This window comes from Nicotiana tabacum, chromosome 9, assembly GCF_000715075.1.
Source record: "Nicotiana tabacum cultivar K326 chromosome 9, ASM71507v2, whole genome shotgun sequence".
Taxonomy (NCBI): Eukaryota; Viridiplantae; Streptophyta; class Magnoliopsida; order Solanales; family Solanaceae; genus Nicotiana; species Nicotiana tabacum.
In genome coordinates this window covers 100,375,484-100,387,657 of record NC_134088.1, presented here as the reverse complement: position 1 = coordinate 100,387,657, position 12,174 = coordinate 100,375,484, and the positions used below count along the sequence as shown (strand labels likewise).

The window sequence follows — 12,174 nt, the reverse complement described above, 5'->3', positions numbered from 1 at the left end:
CAACAAATAATATTTGATTAATTTTATAAAATATGTATAAAATACGTAATTCGGTAAAAAGATCATGTGTTCACTTCATTTGAGCCTAAATCCACCCTGCCATAATTTTTTTTTTAACAACCCTTACTTTATCAAACTAGTAAATACATATATAATACATACTTTTTACTCAATTAACCATGATTAATTATATTCTCATTTCAATTCAACCATTAAGCTGAATTAAATTAAAAATTGAGTGACTGTAAGTTTTTTTGTGTGTGCTTTTAAAGTATTGATTGTTGTTTTTTCTGTCAGCTGTATATTCTCCTCCCAAACTCTCGAATGGGCCAACAGCTTACGTGGCAAGAACCCATTGGCCACTCAAGGATGACGCCATAAAGAACATTTAGTAGAAGCAGTAAATTCCAAAAGTACCCCTCTCTCTCCCTCTCCCCGCTCTCTCTTCCTCCTCATCTCCAACAAAAACTATACTGATTCACAGATTCAAGAACCTCTCCACCCACTAACCCAAAATCAATAAAAGCAATAAACAAATACCTTTCAAATCCAACTTCACAGCAAAGCATTTCAACACTTTTTTCTCTCTCTCTCTTTCTATCAGTACTGTTAAAAAGACTCTGTCTTTATTGCTTCTTCAACGCGCCATTAAAAGGGCCAGTTCAAGAAACAATAAACAATATGACAGACTTCGTGATTCTCACGTCCCACATCTCTTAACTTGAACAAACTAGCCTTACCCCATTTTCCCATTTCTTAAATCCAATTCCTTTTTTCCCTTCCATTACTATAACCATATTTTCTTTGTAAAATCCGAGAATTGGTCTTTACTGGGTTTGGTGTTTCTTGCCATTTCAATTCAAGAATCTGGAAAAAATCATTTCTTTACTGGGTTTGGTGGGTTTTTGCCATTTCAATTCAAGAATCTAGAAAAAAAATCATTTCTTTATTGGAATCTTAAACACATTTTTATACACCCTTTAAAACCATGACAGAGGTACTCCACTCCTCTTCTCCTTCCTCTTCTTCTCCTTCAATATCTACACCTACCCGCAATGGCCACACATTGTTTGTAGAAGAAGAAATTGAGAGGGGTTCTGAGGTTGCTGTTTGTGATTCTGAGGAAGAAATAGAGGAGAAAAAGAGAGATAAAGAAAGAAGAGATCATTTGTCTTTATTGGCCCTTTTAGTGACATTGTTTAGGAAGAGTTTTTGGATGGCTTGTAAGACAGATAGGGAAGGAGGAGGAGATCTGTGTGGTGGTAGTAGGGGTATGGAAATTGGGTGGCCTACTAATGTGCGCCATGTTGCGCACGTTACTTTTGATAGGTTCAATGGATTCTTGGGTCTCCCTGTTGAATTTGAGCCTGAAGTTTCCAGAAGAGCCCCCAGTGCTAGGTACATTGTTTTACTTTTTGTGATTCTTGCTGAGGATTTACTGTATGGTTAATCAAAATGTTGTAGAATTTGTGGTATAGTAAATCTTGATATCCTTTGTGGTGATTAGTTTTAGTAATTTATCATTTGCAAATATGGAATTAGAAGTTTTACTCTTATGCTATTTTGTCTCCTGGGGAAAACTTAAAAAAGATAGTTAATACTTCTCCATTTAATAATTAGTTGTTAGTTGTAGAGAGTCTCTCTTTAAAGATTGCTTAGGTTGGGTTTTCAAATTATAAGCAGACATGTTATGTTTTCTGCTGCCTCATTATAATCGATTTTATCAGTACTGTTAAGCTTGATAGGGAAATCCAACCTCAATACATTAAGAGTGATTGAAGTCTTGCACCCAAGGGTGTGACCTAGTGGTCAATAAAGTGGGTGAGACCTATGAGGTCTTAGGTTCAAATCCCAACGGAGGTAAAAACACTAGGTGATTTCTTCCCATCTATCTAAGCCTTGGTGGATAGAGTTACCTGGTACTTGTTGCTGGTGGGAGGAAGCAGGTACCTCATGGAATTAGTCGAGTGCGCGCAAGCTGGCCTGAACACCACGGTTATAAAAAAAAAGTGATTGAAGTCTCCTATTACTTGGTGCTGCATTTATCTTTTCCATGGTAAGCACCTTGATATGTTCCCGGGGTCCTTTCTTTTCTTTTGAGATCCACTAGTTGATTAGTTATAAGTCCTAAATTGAGAATCCATCTCCCTTCCACAGAAGCTTCTTGAGAAGACTCGATACGGACACGTCTAGCACTTAGTTATGATCCTATAGATAATTCCTTCTAGACTCATACACTTGTAATCTTTAATGTTTGGTGTCCCCTCCTTTGCTATGATTACTATAAAAGATGCATTGAGGTCTTTTTGAATTTTCCCGTCTAGGAGTGAATTGCTTCTGCGTCCCAAATGCTGTTGGATAAATAGTGAAGCCATCAGGTCCCTGTGCCTTGTCATTGGCGCAATTGTCGACAGCTTCCCCGGCCTCCTCTTCTTAGGACTCCCTTTCCAATCAATTGTTGATCATTACTCTATGTGATTGAAGTCTATTCCCTACAAGGATGACCTCCAATTCACCTCTTTCTTATACATCTCTATAAAAACTCACAACAACAACAACAACCCCCCCCCCCCCCCAACCTTATCTCTCTTATAAATTGGTCCCCCACAATTGTTGCTTCTACCAAGTTCCTCCCGTTAGTAATAATTTTGTCGGTGGAAAAACTTGGAATTGCAATCCCGTTAGAAATAGAGGTTTATCTCATTGTTTGCAGTTACTCTCATTGTATTGAATTTGTGGGGAAGATTGTTGGGGTATTACACCTGACCATCAAATCGTGGGATTTATCTTTTTTATATTTGTGGTGTTTGGGGTAACTTATCCATACCTTGACTAATCTACCAAGCAGCTTGTTGGTTCAGCCCACTAGCACGGCCACATGGGTTGTCAAGTAGCTCCCATTCCGACTTGAAACCTCTATGTTGTCACTCTCATAGCTCAACCCCTAGGCCATCCCCTAGGGAACATCCTATGATCCATTTTTAAGATCTTACATTTCCACTTCCTTTTTATTTCTTTGTGAACAAAATATAGTTGGTACAAATTGTGGTGAAAGAGGTTGAAGATGGTAATTCGTTCTTTCAACGAATTGAATCTCTCAATTTTTCAGCTTTTCATGGAACTATTTTTTTTTTTTTGATAACCGTGGTGTCCGGGCCAGCTTGCGCGCACCTCGACTAATTCTACGGGATACCTGCCACCTCCCACCAGCAACAGGTACCAGGTAGCTCTATCCACCAAGGCTTGGATAGATGGGAAGAAATCACCTAGTATTTGCCTTCGCTGGGATTTGAACCTGAGACCTCAAGGTTCTCACCCACTTCATTGACCACTAGGCCACACCCTTGGGTGCCTTTTCATGGAACTATTTACAACTAAGTTTCTGTGAGTGTGACCGTTATTGTATTCTTCAAAGTGTCTCTTCTTGCGTGAGCAGACATTCCATGTGGTCAACATTGTTACAGATGAATTCATCTGTCTATTACAAGTAGATATTATACTATGTCTTTGTTGTACTTTTATTCTAACTATAATTGTTAAATAATTTAGTGATTGACTCCTTATAGGTTAATTCTTAGTTCTTGACCATATATCCCATTTTGAGTTCTATATTTTACCTTAGACAACAGTTAATTTAAATTTTCAAAATAAATCTTTCCTATTTTACATTTTTTTGAAAGAGAAAGTGTGATCCTAGTCAATCGGCCATATCAATGGTGTCGTCCAGAAGAAAAGAAAGTATTGAAAGAGAGTTTAGCAATGAAATATGGAAAAGAGATTATCTTTGTGGGTTTACCTTAATAAGATTACAAAGCGAGTTATATGCTAATAAAACACCTTAATATATCTCTAGATTATTTAAACATTCACGTGTTGATCTATAGGTAAATTGGAAAGAGATCTTTTTCTTTTTTATAAATGACGACTAGAAGGAATTTTACTGGATCTTTATCATGTTAATTTGCATTAGAGGTCGTGGCTCATTGGTAGCAAAAATGTCCTCTTGTTATATTCTGCTCTGAAGTCACCAACTAATGTGAGTTTTTGATTCATTTATCTGCTATTTTTGTTTATGTTGTTCCTTGTCATGATATGATGAAAAACATAATCACTTCATCAGAAAATCTTCAGAACGTAACCAAATTGGGCGTATGTCTTATCTTAGTGCATAATGTCCTCCATCAGTGGGTGAACCATTGACTACATTTGTTGCGGTTGTTGCATTAAATTGTTGGCTACCAGTCATGTTGCAGTTTCGATGAATGAGCACATAGCCATCTCAGTTTCCTACTTTTCATTAAAAGCAATAGCAATTATCATATCTCCTCTTTATCAAGTTAAAATTTCTCATATTTTTGGTATATACAAGCATGCTGTTCTCTTTTAAATCATAAACTAGCACACTTGTCTAATTTGTAGGTTCTACTCACTGCTCCTGTTTTGGTCTTCAATAAAATTTCTCCTGTTTTGATTTTTAATAAACTAGCAGACTTGTCTACTATGTGAAAAGATTGTGTGATCTTAAAATGGCAATGTAATGTCATAGGTGATTGGTTTAAAAAGAAATGTAATACTTGAGTGCATTAAATGCTGTAACATTTTAGTTATATATTTATGGCGACATATCTTTTATTCCTGCTCCAGCTAGTAGACCTTGAAGATAATTAGGATTCCTTGAAAACATCTTCATGAAAAGAAACTGCTACAGTTCCATTTCTGTCGTTAGTGAGTTGCTTGGAATTTTTGCTGATAGAAGATTATTATGATGTTACTAGTATTATACATCGTGATAGTCATGCAGATATAAACTCTTCTATAAGTATGACTTCATCTTGAAGTGCTATTGATTTTGGTATTCCATCTGCAGTACCACTGTATTTGGAGTGTCAACGGAGTCCATGCAGTTATCATTCGATTCCCGTGGGAATAGTGTTCCAACTATTCTCCTTCTAATGCAAAGGCGTTTGTATGCTCAAGGGGGTCTACAGGTGCGCTCTGTGTTTTGTCTTATTCTTTCAAATATTCAAAAACTGCATTAACAATATTATTGGATGTCATTGTTATCATCATCATTGAGGAGTAATGCTGTGTCCTATAATTGCTCATTATCATATCCGATTTGTTTGTATTATGTGAGCAGGCAGAAGGGATTTTTAGGATAAATGCTGAAAACAGCGAGGAGGAGCTTGTTAGGGAGCAATTAAACAGGGGAATAGTTCCGGATGGGATTGATGTACATTGTTTGGCAGGCCTCATTAAGGTACTTCAGACTTATCTAATATATTTCACCCTTCGTGAATGCACAGAAAAACTGTTAATGTTGTAGGCATTCATGCATATTAAACATGTGTGCGCACAAACGTGCACTTTTTCATATGGGTGTGTGCACCTATGTTATAAGAAATTAATTATGCTTAGGAAAACCTGAAATTATGCTGCAAATTACAAATACATGATAAAGGAAATGCTTCACTTGGATAGCATATAATATGGTACCTTGCTCAAAATTATGCAGATTGGAACATTTGCATTAGTTCCTTTATATTCATCAGATAATGGGATTCTGAGTGCCTCATTATATTACTGGCCGCTTTTGGAGGTTTAAAGGCTTTAAGCACAAACAACCGATAGAAGTCTTGTAAACTTCCTTCTTGCCAAAGCTGTGTAGGTAATAAGAAAAGTGGAAATAATAAGCCTACTCTTCACATGGTCAGTTGCTTTTTATAGTTCTTGGTAACTCAAGGCATATGACTTCTGATCATATCCTAGAATTGATGAATATATAGAGATTTTAGATTTCTATTCTGGTACATGCATCTTTCTCTGACCAGTTTTACAAGCATTTCTAGATTTTGTATTTCTTGCTTCCTTCAGTTGGGAGTCAAATCTGACATGTTCTTTCATTCTTTTCTTGTATACTTGCAGTAGATGACACCAAAACTTAAGATTGAAACAATGCTTATTTGCTTGTCAAAATTTACCATTTGGCTGCCAAATCATGCGATGGATTAATGAAGGCAAAACTCTAGAAACTTATGAATTTTAAAGTGCACCTAATTAGTAAAAGTCTACATAATTGCACCTTATGACTCTGTTGTAAATTTGTCTCACTAAAGTGACCGTGGTATCACAGGCTTGCAATTAGGCAACTTCCTTTTATGTCCTTGACGTTTATGGTTATTTTGTGAACTGTGATGTTTCTGCTGTAAATCTAGCATTTTATGTTTCATGGTTTCTATGTTTTGGTTATTTGAAAACCTGTTGTTGGTATATTTATCCTTGATTTGACATCATGTAAATCAACAGGCGTGGTTCAGGGAGCTGCCAAGTGGGGTGTTGGATACACTTTCTCCCGAGCAGGTCATGCAGTGCCAATCAGAAGATGACAGCATTGCACTCGTGAGACTTCTGCCGCCAACAGAAGCTGCTCTGCTGGACTGGGCTATCAATCTCATGGCTGATGTTGTCCAGGAAGAACACCTTAACAAGATGAATACGCGCAACATCGCAATGGTGTTTGCTCCTAACATGACACAGGTAATTTCTGGGCACTTGGTTTCTGAGACTATATGCACATTGTTGGCAATCTCTTTGGTAGCCGAGATAATTTTAGTAAGTATTGAAAAAAGATAACAGAAACATGATAGGGAAAATTATAACTAGCGAAGAGGAGGGGGTGTGGGGGTTCTCTCCTCAATACTGGCATGAAACTTCCAAGGGGGCAGTTTACCTTCCATAAGCTGAGAGTTTATAGCTAAGCAAATAGAGAATGAGTTGAAATTTGGAAAGCCAGTTGTATGGTTTCCTACATTATTACGGGTAACTCATTTTCAATGTGAATCTGCTCCATAACTTTTGGAAGAAAGTGAAATAAAAAATACCGCAAGTGAGAACAAGTTGCTATTCATATTCCTTCTTTCATTTTTTAAAAATAATTAACATCTGAACCATTAAACTGGTTCTGTTTCCGTGGATATCTGCAAACGGTTTCTCCTCTAATGGCTGAATCAGTATAATAAGTAGTAATTTTAAGCTTTTTCCTTGCAGATGGCAGATCCGTTGACTGCACTGATGTATGCTGTTCAAGTAATGAATTTCTTGAGGACACTCATCGAAAGGACCTTAAAAGAAAGAGAAGATTCCCTTATCGAACCGGCTTCTGTTTCTAACCTAGGCCGACCTGATGAGAATGGTCGCCAAAGTCCACCGCAACTATCTCTGGGAAACTCCAATGAATCAAATGAACTGACTGAACAGGTGTATACTGTAGAAGAGCCCGATTCAGCCAGGGTGTCTGAATCTAATCGAGTAGATAACATCACTGATGATGAATATCTTAGTTATACAACTTCTTCAGAGGAATCTGACGATAGTGTATCTTGTGAAACTCCTATCCATGTTAGTACTATGGCAAGAGAAGCCTGTGTGACAAAAGGTCCAAACTTTGAAGAGGACGCTCAAAGGATAGGCCAGTCAAGTGATTCTAGTCCGATGAAGGATGTTCTGAAAATTGATTTAGAGCCAACTGCAGTTCAGTCTCTGGGAAATGATAGTAAATCGAAAGGAATAAGCAACTTGAGCCGCATAAACTCAATGACAGAGCGGACAGAAGCCTGGCGGTAAAGAGGAGCGAACAACTTTCTATGCTGACTAAGATGGTAACAGTTACTGTTTGGTCATGAAAATATGAATGGTTAATGCTTCATGTATGTGTTTTAGTGTACTGTCGGTGGTTTTTTTTAACTGGTTACGGTTTGATGTGTACATTATACAGTCTGCTTTCTAAATACTAGAACGCGAATATGATTGATCTGCACCTGCACAATGTGGATGTCCACCTCCATATACCTTATTGCCTAATCTGTGTGGAGGACCAATCCTTTTACTTTTCTTTTGATGAACTGTATTTGGTATGTTAGAAATGTTGATGCTTCAGGACCACAACAAAGATAAAGTTTCTCATATTCTGATGCTACAATAATGTTCTCATATTAGTAAACCTGATCGAGGAAAAACACTATACCGGAAACAGCCTCTCTGCCTTCTTAAAGGTAAGGGTAAGGTCTGCATACACACTACCTTCCCCAAATCTCACTTGTGGGATTACACTTGGTTTGTTGTTGTTGATCGAGGAAAAACACCCCAAATAAAGAAAAAGCACCACTAACTAGTATTTTTTGTGGTTGCATAGTATTGTTGTGCGATAAATTGCTGTAGTGGCCTTTCATTTTCTTTGAAATGAATTGGATGATCAATATGGATCCACTGGGAATATACTCAGCTAGTTGAAAACTACAGGCAGGGAAGGCAAAGTTAGGTTGATTATTGAGTGTTGGTTGATAGCAGTAGGGAAGGGGAGCTGGTGAAGTTGCTACCATGTGATCATGAAGTCGTTCGAGCTGTGGAAACAATCTCTTGCAGAAATGCAGGGTAAGGCTGCATACAATAGACCCTTGTGGTCCGGTCCTTCCCCGGACCCCACGCATTGCCCTTTAGCTGACAGCAGTGGTATTATTTTAGAAAGTGAAATGTATACTAGTTTAGGGAGGTGTATCTGGAAATTGACTACAATCTAGCAATTTTGTTAACCAAATAATAAATCAAAACCAGGATGTGCTAGTTATAGGTGTATAACCTTTCAACAATCACATCAAAGATACTTGTGGAACACTACTTCAAATTGCATGATGAGATGGAAAACTACAGAGTTGCTGAGGTCCTGAGCCTTTTTAGTGTTGTCTTGCATGTATAAGTGGCTTTCACTCCATAGTAGAGACCACTTGACATTTCTCATAGTAGTTCCTTATAAACAACTAGTAGTGCGTTTACTTTAGGTCTATGTTTGATAGGTGATATGAATAATGAGGATTCAGAGGGCCGATCCCAACTTGCTTGGAATTAAGACGTAGTTGTTATAGTAGTTATTTGTTTCTTCTTTTTCTGATAACGTTGGTGTTCGAACCAGTTTGCACGTGCATCTCGACTATTTCACTAGGTACTTGCAACCTCCTACCAGTACAAATACCGGGTAACTCTGTCCACTAACACTTAGGCAGATGGAAAGAAATCACTTAGTATTTTTTGCCACACTTAAAGCTTGTTTGGATGGTTGTTACTTGTTGTATTGTATCGTTCTATTACTTTATATACAATGTTTGTTTTGATTGTTATTTAAATTTTATTGTATTATATCGTTAAATCCGTTGTTACGTAACGACGAAAAGTGTCACTTTATGGAACAACCGATTTGGTATGACCGCATCGTTACCTTACTTTTTTCTCTCATCTTGCCCTTTTTTATTATTAAATAATCATATTTTATCTTTTACCCTTCTTTTTTATATAATAATTCTACATTGTACCTTATTTTATTTTTTTATAATATTGTAAGTTTATTCTTCATATTGTTGGTGCATGACATCATGAAACGACGGCAAATAATACAATCTATCCAAATATTGTATATATCAAAATGATACAATACAATATAATACAATACTATACGATGCATTATAAAACGATACATAACAACCATCCAAACAAGTTGTAAGATCTAAACCCCGATCTTTAAGATTTGCAGTCACTTCATTGATCACTAGACCACACTCTTGATGCGTCATCATATATAAACAAATGATGGTGCTTTTGTCTGGCTGATTATAGAAGCAAAATGTGTTCCACGTGAGAATTTCAAGAAATTAAGAGTTTAATACACTAACTAGCCAGAGATTAGAAAGATAACCCTATCATTCAGTCATTACTCCAACAATCCTGTTGAACTTGCAGTATATTCCAAAGTCAGTTCATTTCCGCGTAAAAAGTAGTTGAATCGTTTGTTATATATATCAATGGTTACTAAGAAAAGATAAGAGAAAGAGATTTTACAGTTTGACATGTAAAATTGAGACCACCAAATGAATAGAAGATTTATAACCACTCATCTTTTATTCCACTTTCCAAAGTGAGAGGTACTCCTACAAAACAGCACCTTTCTCCTCTCTTGACTTTATCAGCAATCTCATGTCCATCTCGTGCATAATTTCTTCCTTCTACACAAGAAGAAGAAGGTCTTTGCCTTAAAATTTTTACTAGTATTCATTATTTTGTTGGTCTTGTGCCAACTAACAAAGAGAAAAAGGCAACAAAAACAATGGCTGCCTGTGGAAGCCTACAACACATATTTGAGAAACCATTGCCTGAAAATCCAACACTTATTGAATCCCTCTCCTCAACCTCATGGAAAAATTCTAAATCCTTGAAACCTAATATTGATAACTCCTCCTTCACTGAGATTTTCGGCGAACTACATTTCAAAGAAAACAACAACTCTATATCTTCCTCTGCCTCCTCCTCGTCCGTTGTTTCTTCTTCATCCTCTTTTTCTTCTTGTCTACCTCAGTCATCTGCTTCATCATCATTGTCTTCTTCTTCTTCGTCGTTTTTCCTTGATGCAATTCACCAATCTGAGATTGAAGGGTTGGACAATATTAAGGAAAAGTATGAAAGAAACAAGAGCCTCATTTCAAGTTACTATCCAAATACCAATAGCTGCAGCCACAAGAAACAAGACAGGCATAGTGATAGCTTCTCATCAAGAACATCGGATAGTCTATCGATGTGCACAGAAGGCCTTGGATTCGAAAGCTCTGATGACGTTGAGGACCTAATGAACGATTTGAGTATCGAGAATCAGAAACAACAAGAAGAAGAAAAAGGGAGAACGCGCGTTCCCTGTAGGCCAGAGAATCAACTAATAATTAATCATGATTATTCAAAGAGATCAAGAACAAACAAAGGGTCATTTCCACCTCCTATTTCTTGCATAGGGAGAAGTGGGAAGCCTTGGGTTTGCTTTAAATCATTCAGGGAAGATGGGAGGTTTATTCTTAAAGAAATTAGAATTCCTACTCAAGAATTTTTGCATGCATGCAGAGAAGATGGACGTTTAATGATGCATGTTATTCATTCAGATGATGAAATTGTAGATGAAGATGAAGATGAATACGACGACGACGACACACAAAATGTTGAAGAAGAACATGATGATAATCAAGATGCAAAGCATGTATAGGAGTTGAACATCATTAAAACATGTATTGCATGAAAGCTGTTTTGTTTCATAGTTTTTACTTTTTTGTTTTGGTTTTTCCTTTGTCTGCTATATTCCAAAGTTGCAGGAAACCTGCAAGATATAGTTTAAAAGCTTTGTTTTTCTTCTTCTCTGCAAAATCTGCAAATAAAGAGAAACTGCAAAAGGAATTCTTTATTCCATATCTGGATGCATTTTACTATATGATTTTTTTAATTATTTATTTGCTACATCTTACATCACACACCCCTAGTGCGATCCTTCCCCGAACCCTCCAGAAATACGGAATACTTTGTACAACAAGCAACCACTTGCTACATCCTATATTTGTTCCCTTTTTTTTTGTACTGTGAATAAAATTTCTGTTTAAGAAAAAGATAAACATGACCGTAATAAATTGAACTTGTCACTACTTATTTGGATAAAAAAACTACCCCAATACTGGTAGCCAGTGTCTTTATTATACAAACCAAGACCAACTATAAAAAAAATTATACTATTAATTTAGTAACTTGTTATAGCAAATAACTTAAGTACAATCGGGGTCGGTTCAATCACAGGTTATTCTGGGATTAAAACCGTGATTATTTATCCTACTTTTAATATAAAATATAGATATTCCTTGATTGTGGTATAAAACTTATTCTGATTTTAACTAATATCCTCGGACAAATGCATGATACATTTTATCCCAAATTTTATAACCGGGTAACCTACTTAATCCCTCCAACTAGAAGGCTCCTCAATAGAACTTAAACTCTAAAAAAAACTTAAAAGAATAGAATTTCGAATGGCAATTGGGGGGGGGGGGGTGTTGGGAGATAGGACAGGGAAGGTAGCTCAAAGACACAGTAATCCTATGTTCAGATGAAGATAAATTGCAAAATATCTACAACTTTTTGTAGCCGAAAGTATATGAATATGACCTAAAGAAGCCACCTATATTCTAATTTCAATAGACACATGTAACAGTCTGAATCACTAACTAGACATCCTCAAAAACTTACCAATGTCCTTAGGACCAACAGAAGAGACACTCTAAGAAAGAGCCAACGTGAGTTTACCAAATAAAAATATCAGTTTAT

General features: G+C 36.6%; 2 protein-coding genes across 2 annotated transcripts; both read left to right on the top strand.

Annotated features, from left to right (window-relative positions):
* Positions 1–956: 956 nt before the first annotated feature.
* On the top strand, positions 957–7,766 carry LOC107790295 (rho GTPase-activating protein 5-like). The gene is given in 5 exon segments (NM_001325493.1): positions 957–1,398; positions 4,868–4,988; positions 5,141–5,260; positions 6,307–6,537; positions 7,048–7,766. Coding segments are annotated over 5 exon segments (1,458 nt in total). The 5' UTR covers positions 957–988; the 3' UTR covers positions 7,624–7,766.
* A 1,078-nt stretch (positions 7,767–8,844) lies between these two features.
* On the top strand, positions 8,845–11,271 carry LOC107790296 (uncharacterized). Its single transcript, XM_016612213.2, has one exon. The coding sequence runs from the start codon at positions 10,151–10,153 to the stop codon at positions 11,069–11,071; it is 921 nt and encodes a 306-aa protein (XP_016467699.1). The 5' UTR covers positions 8,845–10,150; the 3' UTR covers positions 11,072–11,271.
* Positions 11,272–12,174: the final 903 nt, after the last annotated feature.

Coding starts and splice junctions, on each gene's coding strand:
- LOC107790296 (XM_016612213.2), top strand. CDS start 10,151: ATGGCTGCCTGTGGAAGCCTACAACACATATTTGAGAAACCATTGCCT.